The sequence below is a fragment of the Myxocyprinus asiaticus genome, chromosome 30 (assembly GCF_019703515.2).
Source record: "Myxocyprinus asiaticus isolate MX2 ecotype Aquarium Trade chromosome 30, UBuf_Myxa_2, whole genome shotgun sequence".
Lineage (NCBI taxonomy): Eukaryota > Metazoa > Chordata > Actinopteri > Cypriniformes > Catostomidae > Myxocyprinus > Myxocyprinus asiaticus.
In genome coordinates, this window is record NC_059373.1 from 4,888,163 (window position 1) to 4,914,633 (window position 26,471).

The 26,471-nt window shown below is 38.1% G+C and overlaps 1 protein-coding gene across 2 annotated transcripts in view; it reads left to right on the top strand.

Annotated features, from left to right (window-relative positions):
- The window catches only part of LOC127420854 (trafficking protein particle complex subunit 9-like), a 267,206-nt gene that overhangs the window by 76,245 nt on the left and 164,490 nt on the right, over positions 1 to 26,471 (top strand). For both annotated transcript variants that reach the window (XM_051663428.1, XM_051663429.1), the window contains 3 exons: positions 5,630 to 5,756; positions 6,453 to 6,585; positions 12,640 to 12,791. In XM_051663428.1, coding sequence (XP_051519388.1) covers positions 5,630 to 5,756; positions 6,453 to 6,585; positions 12,640 to 12,791 — 412 coding nt within the window. The remainder of the gene's footprint in view (positions 1 to 5,629; positions 5,757 to 6,452; positions 6,586 to 12,639; positions 12,792 to 26,471) is intronic.

Below are 26,471 nucleotides of genomic sequence, written 5' to 3' on the forward strand. Positions count from 1 at the left end.
CTAAGAATCAGCCGCCATACAGAGTGAGGAAACGGCCTCCTGTCATCACCGGAGCTTCGAATAACCGAGTTGGAGTCAAACAACGGACGAACACACATTCTACCCGTGTCCTCATGCGACTCAAGTAAGAGGTTTACATCTGGGCAGAGATTATTATTATTATTATTATTATATTGTGTTATTCTTGTGTATCAAGGTTATTGCTTGTACAGTTTATGGACCGCCGAGTCCGCTCATTGCTGCTAATAATACTCAAGGTATTACTGAACTTACTGTTACCACGAATGAGATTTGCTGTGTTGTTGTCCAACTTCGTTGGACTGTTTGTGCAGTTTCCGCCATTGCGGGTGAGACCGGCACACTGAGTTTATCCATTAAAGAACCAGTGACCGCGGCGGACGGATTACAAGCCGTTCACCATGTCTCTGAGTGATAAACTAACAGTTGTCTTCTACCCCACGATTGCTAAAACCGACTTCGGTGCCGTCAATCTGTTCTCTCTCTCTCGTACTGACCGCACACACAGACGACCCCTCACAAACATACCCGTACACACGTTTGGCGAGTAGATAACTTGGCGATAAAGCTCAGCTTTGTTCCTAAGTTATCGTACCAGTGGAGACACACGTTAAACTGGCAGACGCCATTAACCAGTCTCTCAGCCCACATTCGCACGACATACTCTCCACGAGAGCCATGTCTGCCATTTTGTGCACTCCACCCCTTACACACACACACACACACACACACACACACACACACACACACACGTACACCCATTCACACACACACATGCCTTCTTCGCATGTATTATAGGCTTATTTGTTACCATATCTAATCTTGTTGCTGTTTAGTTTGTTGTTGGAAGTCGGGAGTTTATTGACTGCATTGTATTGATTATTAATTGATATTACTGCATTAATAAATTTTGTTATACTTTAAAGAGAAGTGTTTTGGTATTGTTCTGCATGCACCTGTGTCAAGGACTGGCAGGGGATGTCAGTGCTCGGATTAAAGCCTTCATTGTTTTCCTTTTGAATGTCGATGTTCTCCGGACATCGGCTTTCCTAAGAGAACAATCCTATAGTGAGACTGCAATACTGTCTGGTTCCCCAGTGATATTAATCCTTATTAATATTCTATTGATTTTAATAATCAATAATTATCTTGGATAATTATTAATTATTGCTAATAACCAAACCTGCTCCTGAACGAAGCGCCCAACAATCCCATCGGTGAAGCATGGTGGTGATAGCATCATGCTGTGGGGGTGTTTTTAGTGGTAGGGACTGGGGTACTGATCAGGGTTGAAGGACAGCTGAACAGAGCAAAATACAGAGATATCCTTAATGGAAACCTGGTCCAGAGTACTCAGGACCTCAGACTGAGCCGAAGGTTTACCTTCCAACAGGACAATGACCCTAAGCACACAGCCAAGACAACGCAAGAGTGGCTTAGGGACAACTCTGTGAATGTCCTTGAGTGGCCCAGCCATATCCCAGACTTGAACCCAATCGAACATCTCTGGAGAGACCTGAAAACAGCTGTCCATCGACAGTCCACATCCAACCTGACAGAGCTTGAGAGGATCTGCAGAGAAGAACGGCAGAAAATCCCCAAATCCAGGTGTGCAAAGCTTGTCGCATCATACCCAAAAAGACTTAAGGCTGTAATCGCTGCCAAAGGTGCTTCAACTAAGAACTGAGTTCAGAGTCTGAATACTTATGTCAGTGTGATATTTCAGTTTTTTATTTTTAATAAATTTGCAAAGTTATCAGAAATCTGGTTTTTGCTTTGTGATTATGGGGTATGGAGTGTAGATTGATGTGATAAAGAAAAACAATTTAAAGCATTTTAGCACAAGGCTGCAACATAACAAAATGTGAAAAAAATGAAAGGTTCTGAATACTTTATGATTGCACTGTATGTGAAAAGGAAAAATGAGTCCAAAGGTGTTCAATAGTGCTACAGACATGCCCAGATCTGCCCCCAGATGGTATCAGTATGGTGCCCTATAAACCCTTGTGCCAATCACAACTTGTCAAATGGCACCACAGAAGGTTCCAGAATGGACCTGTGTGACCTCATGTAGGCGGTCAGCTTTTAGCTAGCTAGAACAGTCCAGTTACACAGCACAAATAATTTTCTTATTCAGTATTTTTTTGTTTTCCGGATAAATATATGAAATGCCTTAAAGCAAGATACTTTTAAAGTATTTTGGAAGCAAAATGACAATATATTAAGTCTTGTTTTCAGAGAAATCTAACAAAATTGTAATTTTATGCATAAAACAAGAAGAAAAAAGTGTATTTTTCTTATTCATTTGGCTGGGTTGTTTTTTTTTTGGAATCATACACCATTGGCATCAACCTTACTTAATTTTGTTAGATTTATAAAAAAAAAAATAAAAATAAAAATAAATAATTAGTTTTATTTTCAAGTAAATGTATCTTTATTTAAATTTAAATTTTATGTTAAGATATTTTACTGGAAAACAAGACAAAAATACACTTAGTAAGGAAATAACTTTAAATGTAATAATTTTTTTGCAGTAAAGCCCTGCTGGTAGATGCTGGTACTACACCATAATGTGTGAAAAAGGCATCTTTCTAAATTGATGGCCATTTAATGATTAGTTATTTAATGATGAAGTTGCTTCATTGCAATGGACAGTGTTCAATTAAAAAAAAAAAAAAAAAAAAAAAAAAAAAAAATCTTAAAACTTAATTTATTAATCCTATTAATATTTTTTAAATCACTTTTCCATGGGATGGGCACAAGCATGAATACACAAATGTTTAAAGCTCAAACTCTTTCTTAATGGAAAGCTCTAATTTTATAATGTCAGTTCATGCTTTGTAAATATTTCACCTGTAGGTATTAATTTCATTTTGGCCTCGGTTTAATTAAGTGCCTTTGATAATGGCATGGTGCTTTTGAAAATGGGTTGTACAATTTTTGTCAGGTGGAACATAATACAAGACCCAAAAGATGAAATATTTCCACTGGGTCTTTGTACCAGCTGCTGAAAATGTCGACCGTTGGATGTCCAGGGCAGAAAATTACAGATTGTTAGCATTAGCTGTCAAGCTAATTAACCTTTTCAAGAAGGAATGCAAATGAGTTATTTTGAAATAGGGCCCACACAATACTGAAACTTTCCACAAAATATGAGCCGCAGGTTTAAGATAGTAGAGTGTTTTACAGGTTAGGCACTTACAGCCAGGCTTCAGCGCACTAAAGAGCTAATCACATCTCTCATTGTACCTAATGGCTAATTAAGGGTTGACTATACAAATCCAAAAATCCTGATTTGCTGTATTTTGTGGCCTAATATAAATTCTGCTCAACAGAGTTTGAATGAGGAAGACATCTTTGATGCATCTTTCTTGTTTACGGTTCTTCTGTCAATCTTTAATAAAATGGCATTAAAGGTGCTATAAGCAATTTTAGCTTGTAAGGGTTGAGCACTCAACTATGTCTTGTTTGCTGTTTTTAACGCTAAACAATGCAAGTTCTTGCACGAACACACATACAGCATTGGGAGGGTTACTTTTCAAATGCATTCCTCTACAGATCACACAATACATGTTGTAAAATGTAACTTGTAATATATTATTTTAGATTACTTAAGGCCAGTAATGTAAATGGATTACTTTGGATTACCTCCATTAAGAACATGATTTTTGCAGTATTCATCTTTACCCTAATACCTAAGGTCTTACAAAAGTAAGCAAATTATGATCTGACATGGATTTTCTTGATAGAGTTCATTATAAAATATTATTGCATCTGCTATAATAAGGGCTAGAAATGGTATTTTAGCTTAGCATAAAGCTAAATGTTCATGACAATTTACACAAGTTTAACTATTTCTGCTGCTCAAAACTTATTTCAAACCCCCACAGTGTATACAACAACATCGTTTTCTGATCGTATGTGGATTCTGTTCATAGAATGAGGCAGATTATAAATTATTTGTAGCTTTCTGTGTGATGCTAAAGGCTACATTAGTTAGCATTTCTCAAATATCTTTTATTCTTGTTCTTGTTTTTCTTTGTTCTTTATTTCTCATATAAACACCCTTTATTATTGTCTTTGTGTTCTGCCTAAGAAATAAAGTCAAATGGGTTTAGAATGACATGAGTGTGTACATTATCACAAAGTTTTCATTTGTGTGTGAACTATCCCTTTAAGGGCCTATAGAAAGTTCTCTCGATTTTCCTCTTTCTTGAGTCTGGCTTGTAATAGTTTAATTTGGCCAAATATGATAAAACCCCATAAACTACATTGTATGGAGTCTGTGTTTGAATAAAAAGCAGGTAAATTCTCAGCAGGGAGTAGCTAAATTTTTTGGGGTTTGATAATAATCGTCTTCACCTCTGCAGCTAGGGTGAAAGCGTCCTTTTTTTAATCTGTCTCTGTCTCTCGCTCTCATCCACTGCTGTGATTCCAGTAACGCTGTTTCCTTTCTCTGTAGTGCTGTGAACAAGAGCAATTTTCTCCATGGGTAATAGGGAGAGCATGCTGGGAACTCTTCCATATCAGATATCAAGATGATTGATTATGTGATGTTTAGTGTAAAAAAAAAAAAAAAAAAAGAATGACAATGCAAAGAAAACAAAAAAATTCCAACCATTCGTCCATCACCAACTTTTCGTTCGTTTGTACTTTTTTCTTTGCTTTCTATCTTTGGTTTTATATATTATAAATATATAAGTAGAATACTGACACAAGTATAATACTATATATATATATATATATATATATATATATATATATATATATATATATATATATACACACCGATCAGCCACAACATTAAAACCATCTGCCTAATATTGTGTAGGTCTCCCTCGTGCCGCCAAAACTGCACCAACCCGCATCTCAGAATAGCATTCTGAGATGATATTCTTCTCACCACAATTGTACAGAGTGGCTATCTAAGTTACCATAGACTTTGTCAGTTTGAACCAGTCTGGCCATCCTCTGTTGACCTCTCTCATCAACAAGGCATTTCCATCCACAGAACTGCCACTCACTGGATGTTTTTTGTTTTTGGCACCATTCTGAGTAAATTCTAGAGACTGTTGTGTGTGAAAATCCCAGGAGATCAGCAGTTACAGAAATACTCAAACCAGCCCATCTGGCACCAACAATCATACCACGGTCCAAATCACTGAGATCGCATTTTTTTCCCCATTCTGATGGTTGATGTGAACATTAACTGAAGCTCCTGACCCATATCTGCATGATTTTATGCAATGCACTGCTGCCACATGATTGGCTGATTAGATAATCGCATGGATGATTGTTGGTGCCAGACGGGCTGGTTTGAGTATTTCTGTAACTGCTGATCTTCTGGGATTTTCATGCACAATAGTCTCTAGACTTAACTCCGAATGGTGCCAAAAACGAAAAACATCCAGTGAGTGGTAGTTCTGTGGATGGAAATGCCTTGTTGATGAGAGAGATCAACAGAGAATGGCCAGACTGGTTCAAACTGACAAAGTCTACGGTAACTCAGATAACCACTCTGTACAATTGAGGTGAGAAGAATAGCATCTCAGAATGCAATGTTTGAGTTTAACTTCAAATTTTTCTCTCTCTATGTGTTTGTGTGCATCAGGGTCTGTTGACGTCAGGTGTAGATTTCGAGTCCCTGCCTGCTGCTCTGTCATTGCCAGCTGAGTCTGGCCTCTACCCGGTTACTTTGGTTGGAGTTCCACGCACCGCAGGAAACATCACAGTCAACGGTGAGTTTAACAGCTGGGATTTGATTTGATTGTTAAATTTGGGCATGACTGTAAAACATGTCAGGCTATGATATTATTGGTGAAAGCTATTACTCTGCACCCACGCATACTTTAGAGGCAGAAAAGGTTATTCGATTTTGATGAAGGATTATCTTTTTTTATTTTTTTTTACATGTTATTACTATAATAACTTGTTGTTGTTGAATCCTGCACAGTACAACCAGGGTAATTAATTAGAGTAACTATTACCAATTTTCTTTTAATCAGACAGAATTAACTGTTAGTTTAATCATTGTCTTTAACTACCAGCCAGACTGTTCCAAAACCAATACAGTATTGAAATCAGAAAAAAAATATATAGATTAGTTTGTGCAGAACATTTATTCTGGGCAATAATGCAATGAACAGAAACAGTAAAACAGAAATCAACGCTGCCTCATAACAAGTCAAGCTTTTCTCTTGAATAAATAAGCTAAATATCTCCTCATTAAAAAAGGATAAATTCATTGATCCTTGTCTTGTGGCCACTTCTTAATGTCTACAAACCATGACAGTGTATTAGAGGACTTTAATGAGCTCTAATTGCCTTTACTGGATATCATTAGTGTAATCTGTGATTATGAAACAGAACATGTTTTGTTCACATGTTAATGGATGATTTCAAGTAATTGTATTGGTTTTGTGTGTGTTGAGCAGGTTACCACACATCAGTGTTTGGGGTGAGCAGTGACTGTCTCCTGGAGGGCCTGAGCGGGGTAAAGAGCAGTGGCTGTATGGTGGAGGTGGTGCCGTCACTCCCACGGCTACAACTCTGCACGTCCTTACCAAGGTCTTGTCTCATTTTCTCTCTTCTCTTCTCTTCTCTTCTCTTCTCTTCTCTTCTCCTCTCTGGCACCAAATATGGCTGCTGCGCTGTGAGCTCCGACACAATGTTGCAGTTTATTTTTATTTTTTGTCTACAATTCTTGTGTTTTTCATCTTGGATGTCATCTGCCTTATTGTCTACGATAGACAAACACTTTTGGACATTGGTTCTTCAATAGCGCACTGAAAACCGGACTTGAAATTCCTCAATGGGACCCACTGTTTTCAAACACGACTGTGGAGACCTTTATCTGGGCAGCCCGGCCGCGGAAGCATAGCCGGAAAAGGGGAAGGAGAGCTGGCGTTCTTGTCAGACTAAGATGTTGCGCAAATTGACCCCCGCTACCCAGCATTCTACTGGCAAATGTTCAGTCTCTGGATAACAAGCTCTGTGAGATGAGAGCACGGATCTCTTTCCAACGAGAGACGAGGGACTGCTGCATTATCTGCCTTACAGAAACTTGGATGTCTGCGGAGATCCCGTGGGGTTCTCAGTGCACCGAGCGGACAGAGTGAAAGACCTCTCAGGTAAAAGCAGAGGAGGTGGTGTATGTTTTATGATCAACAAATCTTGGTGTGATCAGAGGAACGTACATTCTATCAAGTCTTTCTGCTCTCCTGATGTGGAATTTCTCATGCTTCTGTGTCGGCCATTCTGGCTACCGAGGGAATTCACAGCAGTCATTATCACAGCTGTGTATATCCCCCAACAAGCCGACACAGACCGGCCACTCAAGGAACTGTATGGGAGTATAAGTGAGCTGGAAACCGTGCACCCTGAGGCCACGTTCATTGTGACCGGGGACTTTAACAAAGCCAACTTCAAGTCAATCGCACCAAAATACTTCCAACACATCAGTTGCAACACACGAGGGGACCGGGTTTTGGACCATTGCTACTCTCCCTTCCGGGATGGCTACAGATCCCTCCCCTGCCCACCATTTGGCAAATCTGTCCACTCTTCTGTTCTCCTTCTGCCCGCTTACAGACAGAAACTGAAACATGAAGCAGGAAGCACCCGCCCTCAGAACGATCCAGTGCTGTCAGACCAATCAGATTCTATGCTACAGGACTGTTTTTATCACATGGACTGGGAGATGTTCCGGTCCGCCTCAGATGACGACATCGAGGTCTACGCTGATATCGTAACGTGTTTCATCAGGAAGTGCATAGATGATGTAGTGCCGACCAAAACAATACAGATCTACCCTAACCAAAAACCGTGGATTAATAGCAATGTTCGTGCAGCGCTTAATGCTCGGACCTCCGCTTTTAATTCCGGGAATGCAGAGGAGCATTAACAAGCCAGTTATGCCCTCTGCAAAACTATCAGAGTAGCCAAACACCAGTATAGGGACAAGATTGAAGGACAGTTCAACACCGACTCTGGAAGCATGTGGCAGGGAATTAATATCATCACAGACTTCAAAGGGAATAAAAACTCTGTGAATACCGCTGCCTCTCTTCCAGATGAGCTTAATACATTTTATGCTCATTTTGAGGGAAATAACACCTTGCGGAGAGAGCTTTTGCGGTCGAAGCTACAGAGGTTAGTTCACTCTCCATCTCTGTAGCGGACGTAACCTGATCCTTCCGATGGGTGAATATCCGTAAAACCGCGGGTCCAGACGGCATTCCGGGCCACGTCATCAGAGCATACGCTAACCAATTGGCTGGTGATTTACGGACATTTTCAACCTTTCCCTCTCCTTGTCTGTGGTCCCCACATGCTTTAAAATGTCTACTATTGTGCCTGTACGAAAGCAATCCAAAATCACTTGCTTAAATGACTGGCATCCTGTTGCTATGACCCCCATCATCAGCAAATGCTTTGAGAGACTAATCAGAGATTACATCTGCTCTGTGCTGCCTGCCTCACTGGACTCACTGCAGTTTGCTTACCGCAACAGCTGCTCCACTGATGATGCCATTGCACTTACACTACATACTGCTCTCTCCCACCTGGAAAAAAGGAACACATATGTGAGAATGCTGTTTGTAGACTGCAGCTCAGCATTCAACACCATAGTGCCCTCCAAGCTTGATGTGAAACTCTGGGCTCTGGGCTTAAACAGCTCACTGTGCAGCTGTATCCTGGACTTCTTGTCAGGTAGACATCAGGTGGTTAGAATGGGCAGCAACATCTCCTCATCACTGACCCTCAACAGTGGAGCACTGCAAGGCTGGGTTCTCAGCCCACTCCTGTATCCCCTGTACACACATGACTGTGTGGCAACACATTGCTCCAGTGCCATCATTAAGTTCGCTGATGATACCACGGTAGTAGGTCTGATCACTGACATTGATGAAACAGCCTACAGAGAGGAGGTGCACACTCTGACATGCTGGTGTCAGGAGCACAACCTCTCCCTCAATATCAGTAAGACCAAGGAGCTTGTGGTGGACTTGAGGAGAAAAGACAGAGAACACAGCCCCATCACCATTAATGGAGCACCAGTGGAGAGAGTCAGCAGCTTCAAGTTCATCTGTGTCCACATCACTGAGGAACTCACACGGTTCGTCCACACTGAGGCCATTGGAAAGAAGGCTCACCAGCGCCTCTTCTTCATGAAACGGCTGAGGAAGTTTGGAATGAACCGCCACATCCTCACACGTTTCTACACCAGTACTGTAGAGAACATCCTGACTGGCTGCATCACTGCCTGGTATGGCAACTGCACCGCCCTCAACCGCAAAGCCCTGCAAAGAGTGGTGCGAACAGCCAGACTCATCATCGGAGGTGAGATTCCCTCCCTCCAGGAGATCTACACCAGGCGGTGTGTGAGAAAAGCTTGGAGAATCATCAGAGACTCCAGCCACCCTAGCCATGGGCTGCTCTCACTGCTACCATCAGGCAGGTGGTGTCACAGCATGTCCTTGAATCGCAGCATGAGGACCCGCACCAGCTGACTTCATGACATCTTCTTCCCCCAAGCAATCAGACTTCTGAACTCTTGATCGCTCACGATACATATATCAGCACTTTATTAGCCTCAGACTGGACATTTTATACTTCTCTTAATAACACACTGGCAACTGACTATCAACCGACAGCTGAATGTCAACACAACACTTCATATTTATTTCCACTGATTACATTTTTTATTGTATACAGTCTTCTTATTTTGTGTGTACTGTATATTGTATATTATTAGGTGTATAGTGTATATTGCATTGTGTAACAAGATGTGTAAATTTGTGTTTTGTAAATCAGATGTTTATTGTAATTGTCATACTGCTATGTTGCTTGGAACCACACCCAAAACTTTTACCTACTGTTGCACTTGTGTATATAGTTGAGTGACAATAAAGGGATTTGATTTGATCTCTTCTCTTCTCCCCCACCCTCTCTCTCTCTCTCTCTCTCTCTCTCTCAATTCAGTTCAGTTCAAATTAGCTGTTGGGTTTTTTTTTGTTGTTTTTTTTTTTTTTTTTTTTTTTGCATTTTACTTAAACACATACCTATAAAAAGTAAATCCAGAGAAACTGATAATTTTGCAGTGTTCTCTTGTTTTTTTCAGAGCTGTGTGTGTGTGTGTGTATATATATATATATATATATATATATATATATATATATATATATATATATATATATATATATATATATAAACAGAACAAGTCAAACCAGACTTATACTCTCAACACGCAGTGAAAGGACCTTGATGCTGATTTTCACATATTAAATGAATGATCTTAGGTTTTAAGAATCAATATAAAGATCGTTCAAATGAAGATCTACCCAGCCCTGTATATGGGATACAATACGATACAATACATGATATAATAACACTAATATTATTATTTTCTGTCCTAGAATTTTTCATTTTCTTTTCATTTAAAGGCTGATGCCAAATCAGGTGCTGTTCAACTAAAACATGTTGTAGCTTGGATACCTCTGAGAACTCATTATGACATTAGACATTATGTCTACAGAACTTTAAAAAGAGCTACCTCTGAGTCTTTGAGTTGTGCAGAACTGTAACTCAACATCTGACAGCACTGGAAACCAATGTTTGTGTGAGAGAAACTATGGTAAAAAGAGTAAAGATTATGAAACAATACACTGCAGTGTTTAGGTATCTAGGGAGAGCACGCTCTGTGTGGTGTGTGTGAGTGTGTGTTTTAAGTGTGCTGGGGTGACAGTGATTTTAACCTCCCCCACTGTAACTGCTGTCATACTGTAGGAGTAGTTGATATCTGCTCTACTTTTAAAATCCAGCAGCGTATTTTTCTCATTTTCCACCTCTCATTCTCTCTCTCTTTGCTTTTTAGTTTCATTTTAATATGCTTTAATGGCATATGACAGCACATTGGTATTGCTAAAGTGTTTGCAACTTAGCAGCACACAAGAAAATTAGTTTAAAATAAAATCTGGAACAAAATAACTAATTTAAAGGGATATTATACAGTCAGCCAGTCATTGCGCAAAATAAACCCTGATGAGAAAATATTTTTTATATTTTTGCGACAATGACCGTCTGACTGTACACTATTACTCTTAGTGCATGGCTACTTATAGTTATGGCTACGGATAGTTCCGTCCCTAAAATCTGATTGGATCAGCCACATTCGATGGCATTGTGAACTGGCAAATAAGCACACACATTTTTTGTGATTTTAGGTACACCACTTTGCCAAAATATTCATTGGTTTTTGGCGTGCGCTACGTCTTGCGCAGTTATTTTGTTATCTGCACAGGACAAGCGGATTATCCACGTGCTGCCCAGTTTTTCTAGACATGCAAGATGGAACAGCACACAGAAAAATAAAGTAGACCCGAAGTATAAGTTAACAAAGTATTAGTGCAAATGCTTCAAAAAATATAAAAAATAAATAATAATAGCATGATGCCCACATTCTGACTGATCTTCATTTGGGAGCCAAACATCACAGAGCTTGAATAAAAAGTTCTTAAACTAAAGCAAAGGAGAGTGAAGACGTAAATAAATGGGTTAAAACTTTTAAAAGATTAGCTGGAATTTCTCTACAGAACCTAAAAGAAGAAAAAGACACTTAAGGAAGATTAATGGGAATGAACGTGGATGACACGATGTCTTAATTGAGCGTTTATATAACATGGAGTTCTGCCGCAAGCTATTCTCAAGAAATTAGAAGTTTGCTATTTGCAAGCCATTATAATAACGGCAAAGATGAAGTCTCAATTTTTTTTGGTATTCGTTTTTCTTAAAGATCTGTTTTATCTGGATTTGTGTTGGTGTAGCTTGCCAAATCAACAAACGAATCATAATTTAAAGCTTAAGTGTATCATTTTTGCATCACCAAAAGTTGCAACAATGATTGTTATCAGACTGATTTTCCAAATACACTTCCCATCTGCAGTCGGTTGGGTAAACAGATAGTTCTTCCCTAAACATAAGCCATTGGCTGAGCCAGTGTTGCTGTGTCGTAGTGATCAGGATGCTCAAACAGAGCGATAGTGTCTTGATAGTGTCACAAAGACACAGAATTTACCGTTTTCGGGGAAGTCAACCTACAAACGGCTTGCATGTTAAACGTACACTCAGTCCCATGAACAGTCCCATCATACAGTATCAGTAACCTTATAAAAGCTGTTTAAATGTACATGGAGAGGGTCCCCTCATGGGGGCGGCCATGTTGAGATCACATGACCAGCCGAATACTACTCGCTTATTCTCAGGAACTGTCCCGTTATTGGACACTTTCACTCTTGGATTATGGAATTATTCATGGCTGACTGTGAATAATGATTTTCTACAAAGGCATCTGTAACTGAAAACTATTAAATTATGCTGCATCCACGCAGTTAGGTGTCACTGTAAGTCCAAAATTACACAAACAAAAAAGTGACTGAGCGCACCTATAAGATACTTGAGAGATCCGTCTTGAAAAATAGCTTGTTTCTTGAAAAGCGAATGTATTTTGAAAATCGCTTGGCTACTTTCACACTATTGAAATGTAGTGAAGTTAGTAGTTGCATTCTTGTTGAACTTGGGTGGTCATGAAGGCGTTCTTTTTGCTTTTTCTTCTGTGTTCAGGTCTGCTCATTTGTCCAGTGAAGATCTGTCCAGCAGTGTGTCCCTACAACTGTTTAACGGAGAAACACAAGAACTGACCATCACGCTAGAGAACATCGGCACAGAGACGCTGAACACACTGGAGCTGACATTTAAAACACTCAGCACTAAAGGTATGCGCACACACACAGGGTTACGTCGATTAGATGATTAGGTCTACCACTAGTCGATGTGTTTGGTCCAGTACTGCAACAAACAATTATTTTAAAATGTGATTATTATTTCTTCGACTGATCGATTGATTTTATTTCTTGTATTTTATTAAAAAAATGTTACAGTGCGGTTGTGTTATTTTTCCACTTCACCTCATCTCAGCCATTAAATAAGTTTTACCATTTAAACACATATTTTACCAGTGTAAAGTTACGTCACTGACGGTGCTTCTCTGTGCACATTGCAAATTTCTCGCTTATCGATTGTCGATTATTTTTATTAGCGATTACTTCAATATTTAATAGATTAATTGTTGCAGCTGTAGTTTGGTCTTTGTTGACTAGTCATGGATCACATGATTCATTTGCACTTGTTGTATATGGCAACAGCAAAGCGTGTCCACAAAATGTGTCTCTGCAGTATTTGGAATTGCGCGAAAGGGAAAATAGCGAGAACCCAGAGCGTTTTGTGTCCACAATGCAGGTGATGAGCAAAACGCACAGAATGCACTGTGGACATTTAATGTGCACACATACAAGCCTACATTATTACGCTCTGAAACTAATAAAATTAGTGTCGGCCACAGTCTAACAGAAACTATAAGCGAGCAAGACAAAAAAAAATAGTTTAAACCAAATATTTTACTCAAAATATGTGTGTGCTACATATATTTTTGCATATATTGTTTCGTTTCTCTTGTGTTATCTGTATTGAAATCAATTGCAAGGCGAGTTTCCTGTGTGCTTCGCAAGAGGAGTGCAATTTCTATGATGCTTAGTTATGATAATAAAAATAAAAAACTCAGAATTTGTATACTAATATTTATGCTTATTAGACAATTGCGTCAGTCTTCTCGCATCACCTGGATTGAAATCAATTGCAAATCGAATCTAAGTCCAATTTCTGCCTGCGTAGAGCGTTCCAATTCGCTCACTTATGACGTTTCGGGATACTGCCTTAAAAGGCTGCTTTATATGTAGGCAGGAAGCATCAAGGAAGCTCACTAGGTATTGAACAGACTCTGGAAGTTGTCCTGCTCTCTATCATGTGGTAAATGCTGCAGTGTTTTTTGATACAGTACGAGTGCTGTAATGGGTCTGCAGTTCAAAGGCTGCTCTGATTGTTCTGAGCTCATAAAAGAGTCTGTGCATTAGTCTGATCACTCGAACCATCTCCGATTTCCCATGACTCGACTGTTTTGATGTGCGCTCTCTTTGAATAAAGACTTTACACACTGCTCTTACACATGCCGTCTGTGCGTTTTTGAGGATGGAAAATAAGACAACGCATGGCTCTTAGCAGTATTCCACACACACGTAAATATGAAAAGTGTTGTCTTTGGGCTGTGTGTGTGTGTGTGTATGTGTGTGTGTGTGTACTCTAATCCCAGACTGCTTTCAGCATCGGTGACTGAGCAGGTGGCCTCTACGGGCTGTGAGTGCAAAACACTCACAAACACACACACTTTCTTTTGAAGTTGTGGTGGAGGTGTCCTTTGACTGAGCTCTGTATTTGTGGGTTTACTTACCTGTACTTTGGAGACAGATTTGTCCCTAGATGTGAGCTAAACCCGACAAAACTTCCCCTAGGGGACATTTTGGGACGTCCTCCACTGGAACAACGGTTTGTATATAAACAGGGTTTCCCAGGGATCCTTAAAAAGTCTTAAAAGGCATTGAATTCATCAATCTAAAAATATGGCCTTAATTGGTATTAAAATGTCTTAAATCAATCTTTCAGAAGTCTTAAAAATGCTAAGAAATGGGAAGTAGGATTTTATGAATTGTTTTTTCTGACATTGCACATCAGTTTTTTTAAATAATTTGCCGAATGCCTCCCGCATTAACGTTACGCAGATCAGGATAGCGGAACCAACAACACTTATATTTTGTTTGCGGCCAGGATGCTCAGAGCAGATGCACTGTCTGCTAGCTAGCGACGACATGGGGAAGTGCAAATTTTTTTGCAAAGATTTTGCGGCATGGCTGAAACCGGTACCAGGCAATGAAACAATAGAAGTCTGTGGTTAGATCCCATTGAGGTTGCCAAGTAAACATGTGCATGTTTGTTGTGTGGTCTCAATTTTCGGCATCACTGTATTTATCTTAATTACGTGACCACAAGGGCAAAAAAGTGTCTTAACGTTAATCCTTCCCAAGTTTATTATCGTTTCAAAATGATGCATTTTAGAAGAGTTGCACATCTCGCCGCTGCATTAAAAGATAGTAGCAGATATTCCAGAGGTGCATCACAACTTTCGTCGGCCACGCTGAATTTATTTTGTCATAAAAAGACACAATAACATATAAAGAGGATAGGCTGATAGAAATATGGATGAGGCTCAAATTTAGTCACCCACGGTGGTTCGGATTTAACATTACATCCTGAATAGTTCAAAATGTCTTTTAAAGATCTGTCTGCCTCCACATTTCTGTCACATTTGCTTTTTTGACATTATCGGTTAGGTTTAGGGTATGGAGGTTTTGTTGATTTAAAACTTGAGAGATTATGAACCTTAAAACCTTATCTGTTTGGGAGAATATTTAACTCGCTTTCACCTCGGAACTGCAGCTATACGTTTAATGAACCAAGTAACATCAATTATCAAAAATGTCACCACAGTCACATTATTTTTATCAGGCTGTTTTTAGCAGTTACTGTGTGGGTGCTAGAGTTTTCTGGCTGGTTGCTATAAAATTGTGAAGCGGTTGACAAGGTGCTTTGTAACAGCCCCCCTCCCGCCCAGTTTGTGAAAAGAGCCCTTCCCGATATTTTAGGACTTACGTATGGCTTGGGATCCTTCTTTAGTTTAAGTGTATGGTGAATATTTGTATCTGTTTTATCATCCACAAGGTGGAAATCATAAGTGGGTAAGGGCTTTTGAAAAACCCTAATTATGAGCAATAGAAGTAGTAATGCTTGCCTTAATTAGTCCAAAAACTCTTAAGTATTTCAGTAATTTTTTTATGTCATATTCTTGCTAATGATGATTACTTAAACATAATGGTAATTATCTTTCTATGAAGTCAATATTTATAATGCAGCTTAAAGGCACTATAAATGCATTTTACTGCATTCATAATGTTGCATAAAACACCTTATAAAATGTATGAACTTCTCATAAATAATTGTTTCTACAGTTATAGTTCATTATATTACTTAACCTATTCATAGTTATCCCTTAAAGAGTATAATGCATTATAACACAATCGATAACCAATTTTATCAGCAGAAGTTATTAAAGTTAATCGTATAAGTACCATACATGCATACATACAATACATTACAAGTCAAACTCATTTACTGGAGGTTATATTAAAATAAGTCTCCAAATAAGATGCACAAAAAAAAAAAAAAAAAAAAAATTTTTAATAGATTCAGTATAGAATGAGTTTTATTATTATTGTGTGTTTTGTGTATGTGACAAAGATTTGGCTGCATGTGTGATCAACATGCATATACAGGTGCATCTCAATAAATTAGAATGTCGTGGAAAAGTTCATTTATTTCAGTAATTCAACTCAAATTGTGAAACTCGTGTATTAAATAAATTCAATGCACACAGACTGAAGTAGTTTAAGTCTTTGGTTCTTTTAATTGTGATGATTTTGGCTCACATTTAACTAAACCCACCAATTCACTATCTCAAAAAATTAGAATATGGTGACATGTCAATCAGCTAATCAACTCAAAACACCTGCAAAGGTTTCCTGAGCCTTCAAAATGGTCTCTCAGTTTGGTTCACTAGGCTACACAATCATGGGGAAGACTGCTGATCTGACAGTTGTCCAGAAGACAATCATTGACACCCTTCACAAGGAGGGTAAGCCACAAACATTCATTGCCAAAGAAGCTGGCTGTTCACAGAGTGCTGTATCCAAGCATGTTAACAGAAAGTTGAGTGGAAGGAAAAAGTGTGGAAGAAAAAGATGCACAACCAACCGAGAGAACCGCAGCCTTATGAGATTGTCAAGCAAAATCGATTCAAGAATTTGGGTGAACTTCACAAGGAATGGACTGAGGCTGGGGTCAAGGCATCAAGAGCCACCACACACAGACATGTCAAGGAATTTGGCTACAGTTGTCGTATTCCTCTTGTTAAGCCACTCCTGAACCACAGACAATGTCAGAGGCGTCTTACCTGGGCTAAGGAGAAGAAGAACTGGACTGTTGCCCAGTGGTCCAAAGTCCTCTTTTCAGATGAGAGCAAGTTTTGTATTTCATTTGGAAACCAAGGTCCTAGAGTCTGGAGGAAGGGTGGAGAAGCTCATAGCCCAAGTTGCTTGAAGTCCAGTGTTAAGTTTCCACAGTCTGTGATGATTTGGGGTGCAATGTCATCTGCTGGTGTTGGTCCATTGTGTTTTTTGAAAACCAAAGTCACTGCACCCGTTTACCAAGACATTTTGGAGCACTTCATGCTTCCTTCTGCTGACCAGCTTTTTAAAGATGCTGATTTCATTTTCCAGCAGGATTTGGCACCTGCCCACACTGCCAAAAGCACCAAAAGTTGGTTAAATGACCATGGTGTTGGTGTGATTGACTGGCCAGCAAACTCACCAGACCTGAACCCCATAGAGAATCTATGGGGTATTGTCAAGAGGAAAATGAGAAACAAGAGACCAAAAAATGCAGATGAGCTGAAGGCCACTGTCAAAGAAACCTGGGCTTCCATACCACCTCAGCAGTGCCACAAACTGATCACCTCCATGCCACGCCGAATTGAGGCAGTAATTAAAGCAAAAGGAGCCCCTACCAAGTATTGAGTACATATACAGTAAATTAACATACTTTCCAGAAGGCCAACAATTCACTAAAAATGTTTTTTTTAATTGGTCTTATGATGTATTCTAATTTTTTGAGATAGTGAATTGGTGGGTTTTTGTTAAATGTGAGCCAAAATCATCACAATTAAAAGAACCAAAGACTTAAACTACTTCAGTCTGTGTGCATTGAATTTATTTAATACACGAGTTTCACAATTTGAGTTGAATTACTGAAATAAATGAACTTTTCCACGACACTCTAATTTATTGAGATGCGCCTGTATGTATATATATATATATATATATATATATATATATATATATATATATATATATATATAATATTTTTTTTTTTTTTTTTTTTCCTCAAATGACAGTTGCTGATATATTTTAACCTTGTAGTGCTTTTCTTATTGTCTCAAAATTGACATTGTGTGTTCCTTGTATTTTGTGCATTTGAATATAATTTCCATTTTACAAGCTTGACTTGTAGTGTCTTATAACTACTTATAAACATCTGTAAGATATTTTTAAGACATTGCTTTTGTCACTTTATTTAAACCATAATATATATATATATAATACATTATAAGTGCTTTATTATTTATTGTGTTATAATGCATTATACTCTAAGGTTTAACTATGAATGGGTAAGTATTATAATTAGGGATGTCCCACTACTATTTTTTTGAGAATGAGTATGAGTACCGATACTTCATTTTTGGTATTCTGCGATACCGAGTCCAATACCTGTTTTGTTTTTTTTCTAAACTCCATATCAACAGTTTATTTCAATTTTATCAAAATGGTGTTTAAGTAATGAATGTATTAACTTCAATCAAATGAAAATATAACAATTAATTTTCAACATAAAATTGTATTATTTTTTATCAAATGAAGTGCCAATATACAGAACCTCACAGCACAATCCAAAATACAACATTGGAGTTATATTTTGTCAAATAAAGTGCTGTATAAGAGTATCACAGATGTTCGATTACTGCTTAAGTATAATACAATTACTACTGATTTATCATTAGTAGTAGTATTACAGTGAATATTACATAACTATACAGTAGGGATATATTTCTGTCATACTTTTTTCGTATAGCTATTATTTTGAAGGAGCTTTTATTTTGAAGTGCTTCTGTGGTATTTTGACCAAGGAGCTCTGACGTTATGAAGGCAGCTTCCCACTCTGGAAAAGCCGGTCACTACGTGACTCAAAGTGATTATTAAACCGCAAAAGGCTGCTGTTTAATTAAGTATGTATGTACTCTGTATGTGCCTCGCACTACAATGTGAATTTGCACTCTGTTTACTATCATCTGCTACAAACAAAGCGTGCGATTCTCATGACAGAGTTTACCCTGTATGAGCCAATGAGGGAGGAGCTTTAAAGGGTATTAACAGCTGGCATCAGCACAACACTGTCTCCACACATTCACAAGCACTCACTATATATTTATCTCATTAAATTGCAGCTTTTGCGGTTAAATAATCTCACTAGGACAAAACGTGATTTTAATTTGTGATTTTACGTAATAACATTCGTATGTTGTGGTGGCTTGGCGGTTAAGGCTGTGGGTTACTGACTAGATGGTCGGGGGTTCAAGCCCCACTGCCACCGTTGGGCCCTTGAGCAAGGCCCTTGACCCCATCTGCTCCAGGGGCGGTGTATCATGGCAGACCCTGCGCTCTGAACCTAGCTTGGCTGGGATATGCAAAAATGGGGCAGTGGTGGTTCAGCGGTTAAGGCTCTATGTTACTGATCAGAAGGTTGGGGGTTCAAGCCCCAGCACTGCCAAGATGACACTGTTGGGTGCTTCAGCAAGGCCCTTGACCCTGTCTGCTCCAGGCGTGCCGTATCATGGCTGACCCTGCGCTCTGGAAAAAAAAAAAAAATTACTGTATATGTGCAAATGTATAATGTGTGATAAATAAATAAAATTAATTAAAAAAATTAATTATGTCAGATGGTATTGTTTTTTGGTATCGGAGCCAGTACATGAGTGCGGTATCGGGACACTCCTAATTATAATGTATTATAATTGTGGTTACAATCATTTATGAGAAGTTATAACATGTTAAATTGTGCATTATAAGACATCACTAATATATTATAATGCATTTATAATGCCTTTACAATGCATTATAAATCTGGGCTTCAAAGAAAGTTATTTCTCACGTCTTGCACACCACCTGCAAAAAGTACAACTTTAGTCTTAGATCATTTTAAAGCCCCTTTTTGGTTTTTTAATGCTTAAATATGGATTTATTTCTTCCCTGTAGAGATTAAAATGTGGACATACTGTTACAGTTGATTTAGTCACTAAATTAGATATTTCATGGAATGATTTTTCAAAACATCCATCACACACTTTTGTTTATATATCTTTACACTTTCTTTTGAGATTCCAAGAGAGGGTGACTTCTGTAGGCTGTAGTAGGACTATAAATATCATGTCTAGTTTCCTCCTAACAGTTGACATCGCTAGTGGAAAGGCAACCAGGAGAGAGAGAGAGAGAGAGAGAGAGAGAGAGATGTGGAAATGTCAAGTTCTTGCAGTCCTTGCTGCACATAACCCAGGATCTCCAAGCACTAACTACCTCACCTGTCTGTTTCACTAGTTGTTTTTATAACTGAAAGTTTCTTAATTTAAAAAAAAGACATACAGAATCTCTCAGAAACGTATGTTTCTGTGAAGCCACACAAATAAAACATGAAACTACCAAAATTGAACTTTTGGCAGCGTTCAGTATTGCATCATGTGTGCAACACAAACTGTTTATTCTCGTTGCAAGTGAACCCACATTTTGGCTAGCTTCTACCAAGTGACAGATAATTTTGCAACAAAATACCATTGAGTTTGAGTGGACGCACAACCTTTGACGTTAACAATAAAATATTTTCTCCTATATTTTAAAAGTTGATTTGCAACTTTGCAAAATAAATCAGTGTTTTTGTCTGGTTTTCAAGTTAGATTGTCTAAATATTCTTAAAACAAGATCAATTTACTTGAGAAGCAAAATTGTGTAAGATAATACGACTTGTTTTCAGAGAATATATCTTGAATTCAGTTTATTTTTCTAACCCCACTGGCAAATTTGTTTTTTATTGTTTTTAACCTTAAACTAGGGCTGTCAATCCATTACATTTTTAATTGAAGTAAATACATGAAATGCTGATTTATTAATCAAATTAATCACATATATAAATATTTGCTGAGAAGTGCCCTCAAATAACAATAGTTCAGTATATAATTATTAAATAATTATAAATAGTTATATTTAAATAAATATAAATATAATTATTATTAAAAATAAGATAATTCCAATGCATTACATTGTTGAGACAAGTAAAGCATTAAAAAGACCATAGAAAAATTGGCTTTAGTATACAATATATTTATTTCCATTATTTTATTTCTCTGTTATGTTCCTTATTACGGCCCAGGGACATGATTAATTGAGTTATTTTTTTATAAATATATTTAATATAAAATGTTATATATATATATATATATATACACAGTTGTGCTCAAAAGTTTGCATACACTGGCAGAAATTGTGAAATTTTGGCATTGATTTTGAAAATATGACTAATCATGCAAAAAAACTGTCTTTTATTTAAGGATAGTGATCATATGAAACCATTTATTATCACATAGTTGTTTGGCTCCTTTTAAAATCATAATAGCAGAAATCACCCAAATGGCCCTGATCAAAAGTTTACATACCCTTGAATGTTTGGCCTTGTTACAGACACACAAGGTGACAGACACAGGTTTAAATGGCAATTAAAGGTTAATTTCCCACACCTGTGGCTTTTTAAATTACAATTAGTGTCTGTGTATAAATAGTCAATGAGTTTGTTAGCTCTCACGTGGATGCACTGAGCAGGCTAGATACTGAGCCATGGGGAGCAGAAAAGAACTGTCAAAAGACCTGCGTAACAAGGTAATGGAACTTTATAAAGATGGAAAAGGATATAAAAAGATATCCAAAGCCTTGAAAATGCCAGTCAGTACTGTTCAATCACTTATTAAAAAGTGGAAAATTTGGGGATCTCTTGATACCAAGTCAAGGTCAGGTAGACCAAGAAAGATTTTAGCCACAACTGCCAGAAGAATTGTTCGGGATACAAAGAAAAACCCACAGGTAACCTCAGGAAAAATACAGGCTGCTCTGGAAAAAGACGGTGTGGTTGTTTCAAGGAGCACAATACGACGATACTTGAACAAAAATGAGCTGCATTGTCAAGTTGCCAGAAAGAAGCCTTTACTGCGCCAATGCCACAAAAAAGCCCGGTTACAGTATGCCCGACAACTCCTTGACAAACCTTTGGACTGACGAGACCAAAATAGAGCTTTATGGTCACAACCATAAGCGCTATGTTTGGAGAGGGGTCAACAAGGCCTATAGTGAAAAGAATACCATCCCCACTATGAAGCATGTTGGTGGCTCACTGATGTTTTGGGGGTGTGTGAGCTCTATAGGCATGGGGAATCTTGTGAAAATTGATGGCAAGATGAATGCAGCATGTTATCAGAAAATATTGGCAGACAATTTGCATTCTACTGCACGAAAGCTGCGCATGGGACGCTCTTGGACTTTCCAGCATGACAATGACCCTAAGCACAAGGCCAAGTTAACCCTCCAGTGGTTACAGCAGAAAAAGGTGAAGGTTCTGGAGTGGCCATCACAGTCTCGTGACCTTAATATCATCGAGCCACTCTGGGGAGATCTCAAATGTGTGATTCATGCAAGACGACCAAAGACTTTGCATGACCTGGAGGCATTTTGCCAAGACGAATGGGCAGCTATACCACCTGCAAGAATTTGGGGCCTCATAGACAACTATTACAAAAGACTGCACGCTGTCATTGATGCTAAAGGGGGCAATACACAGTATTAAGGACTAAGGGTATGCAGACTTTTGAACAGGGGTCATTTTATTTTTTTCTTTGTTGCCATGTTTTGTTTTATGATTGTGCCATTCTGTTATAACCTACAGCTGAATATGAATCCCATAAGAAATAAAAGAAATGTGTTTTGCCTGATCACTCATGTTTTCTTTAAAAATGGTACATATATTACCAATTCTCCAAGGGTATGCAAACTTTTGAGCACAACTGTATATAATTTCATACAAATTACATTTTTACATTTATTTTTATGAAATTAATTGCACTGAATTAACCAGTTAAATTGACAGCCCTATCTTAAAACCTAAACAGATTAAGTATAAAAAGAATAAATAAAATAAAGAACAGATAAAATAAATAAATAAGATTAATTCTAGATTATTACTGGAAACATGACCTTTCAAGTCATTTCTTTCAGCTAATACATAACTAAGAAATTCCAGTTGAACTAGCCTTGTTCTTGCGACTTGAGAGAAGACCACTATGTCTGTCAAATTAGCAATTGCTGTCCTTCTGTCCTTCTTTCTTGCTTTTCTGTCCTCTAGTGAGTCTCAACATGTACTTGATCTCTCAACAGCTATCTGAGCATGTTTTCTAGGCTGCCTGAAGTCAAAGGAACACACACACACACACACACACATTAGCTTTCCTGCATCGTAGATACTGTAGAGCCACACTGGCAATGTATTTGAGGCTGAATATGACTGAACAGAAAGCTGAGGAATGAGATATGGGGAAGGACTGTATCCTGCTGCCGCCTACAGAAGTCTTTATTTATGTCTGCTGTTACTGAAACTTTCATACCTGTGCCCATATACAGTACAGTGTTTGCTGCTATATTTCACCTCTGACAGCATGTTCCGCATGATAAATGAGATTTCTTAGGTCTTTGTGTTTTTGGAAGAAAACATTTTTGTAATTTAGAGGTACAGTATTTCCTTTTGTTAGTTCAGTAATTAATTTGGCTTGTTATCCTTAAAAAAAAAAAAAAATCCTTGTTTTTCTTTCTAAATTTTTTTCCCCTTTTTCACCCAATTTGGAATGCCCAATTCCCAGTGTGCTTTTAAGTCCTTGTGGTCGCGTAGTGATTCGCCTCAATCCAGGTGGCGGAGGACGAATCCAGCTGCCTCTGCGTCTGAGACCGCCAACCCGCGCATCTTATCACGTAGCTTGTTGAGCGTGTTGCCATGGAGACATAGCGCATGTGGAGGCTTCACGCCATCCACCGCGGCATCCACGCTCAACTCACCACGCGCCCCACCGAGAACGAGCTGCATTATAACGACCATGAGGAGGTTACCCCATGTGACTCTACCCTCCATTCGGTCAATTCGGTTGCTTAAGAGACCTGGCTGGAGTCACTCAGCATGCCCTGGGATTTGAACTAGCGAACTAGCGAACTCCAGGAGTGGTAGCCAGCGTATTTTACCACTGAGCTACCCAGGCCCCCACTTTCTTTCTACATTGTCATATATTACAACACTAATGTTGCGGAAATACTTTCTCAGCTACAAGCTACTCATGATTTTAAGCAGTTCAAGTAGTCATGCTAGCTTTTGGAAACATACTTAGCTACACTACAAGTTACAAACAAAGATTAACTGTAGCTAAACTGCATTAAAGGTATTTAAAGGTGTCATGACATGGCTTTTTTATTATTTTAATGTGTTGCTTGAGGTTCACTTATAATTTAAAAGTTTTTTTTGCAAAAAAAAAAAAAAAACAGTCATATACTGTATTTGTAAAACATTATCAGTTTACACCCTCATTCTGACCCTCTGTCAGAAATGCTTTGTTTTGGTGCTGCTTCTCCTTTAAAACTTTACAGTAAACGCCCACTGTTTTGATTTGCTCTCTGCTCTTAACTGACCTGCCTTCTCACTGCTCACCACTACTGTGCGGGGCTATGGAAGTGATAAGGTAAATTTTATGTTGATGTAGTTTTGTGGAGGCGGTCAGATGCAAATGTCTACCACAGTGTGACATCACAATGTGGAGGAAGTAGAGAATGAGTCGTTTTGGCAGATTGATTTCAACAAATGCTCTTTCAGCAGTGAGGAGGAAGTTTTGAGTTCTGAAAATTACTTTTTATAGTACAATGAACTCTTATTTGTCAGAAAATAAAGGAAAATTTAATTCTTCATGTCATGACCCCTTAAAGGAGGCCTATATATATATATATATATATATATATATATATATATATATATATATATACACTGGTGGCCAACAGTTTGGAGCAATGTACAGATTTAGCTGTTTTGGAAGGGAATTGGTACTTTAATTCACCAAAGTGGCATTCAACCGATCACAAAGTATATTCAGGACATTACTGATGTAAAAAACACCACAATCACTATTTGAAAAAAGTCATTTTTGATTAAATCTAGACAGCAGTCATCACTCCAACACCTTATCCTTGAGTAATCATGCTAAATTGCTGATTTCGTACTAGAAAATCACTTGCCATTATATCAAACAGCTGAAAGCTATTTGGTTCATTAAATGAAGCTTAACATTGTCTTTGTGTTTGTTTTTGAGTTGCCGCAGTATGCAATAGACTGGCATGTCTTAAGGTCAATATTAGGTCAAAAATGTCAAAAGAAACAGCTTTCTCTAGAAACTCATCAGTCAATCATTGTTTTGAGGAATGAAGGCTATACAATGCTTTAAATTGCCAAAAAACTGAAGATTTCATACAAAGGTGTACACTACAGTCTTCAAAGACAAAGGACAACTGGCTCTAACAAGGACAGAAAGAGATGTGGAAGGCCAGATGTACAACTAAACAAGAGGATAAGTACATCAGAGTCTCTAGTTTGAGAAATAGACACCTCACATCTCCTCAGCTGACGGCTTCATTGAATTCTACCCGCTCAACACCAGTTTCATGTACAACAGTAAAGAGAAGACTCAGGGGTGCAGGTCTTATGGGAAGAATTGCAAAGAAAAAGCCACTTTTGAAACAGAAAAACAAAAAGAAAAGGTTTGAGTGGGCAAAGAAACACAGACATTGGACAACAGATAATTGGAAAAGAGTGTTATGGATCTTAACCCCATTGAGCTTTTGTGGGATCAGCTAGACTGTAAGGTGCGTGAGAAGTGCCCGACAAGACAGCCACATCTATGGCAAGTGCTACAGGAAGTGTGGGGTGAAATGTCACCTGAGTATCTGGACAAACTGACAGCTAGAATGTCAAGGATCTGTAAAGCTGTCATTGCTGCACGTGGATGATTTTTTGATGAGAAATCTTTGAAGTAGTTCAAGAAGTTCTGAAAAAAATAAATTCTAATTGTAATAGTAATTTTTCACGTTATTAATGTCCTGACTATACATTGTGATCAGTTGAATGCCACTTTGGTGAATAAAAGTACCAATTTCTTTCCATAAGAGCAAAATCTGTTCATTAATCCAAATCTTTGGCCACCAGTGTATATATCATCATAAGATGTATTTTAATAAATATTCCGCTAACAAAAAAGGACAAAACAGGGACTTTTTTAAATGGTTCATTTACATGAATAACTTGTTTGAACCACCCAAACAAACCGATTCACTGAAATAAATGAGTTCACTGAAATCAGGCTTTCCAAGTTATACAAATCAGCCATTATACGGCTTTTGTTTCTTTCTTTTTTTTTTACTGGTTCATGTAACCTAAATCACTTTTTTGAACCAATTCTCCGTAAATTCACTGAAATCAGGCTTTCCAAACTTTCCAAATCAGGCTTTTTCAGGCTTACATCTGTTTCTTTTTTAACTGGTTCATTTAAAATGACTCAATTTTTTAACCTTTCAAATGAAACCGATTCACTGAAATAAATTTGTTCACTGAAATCAGGCTTTCCTAGCTTTCTAAATCAGGCTGTTCCAGGCTTTCGTTTTTTTTTTTTTTTTTTTTTTTCAGCTGATTTATTTAACATGAATCACTTCTTTTTAACTAACCTG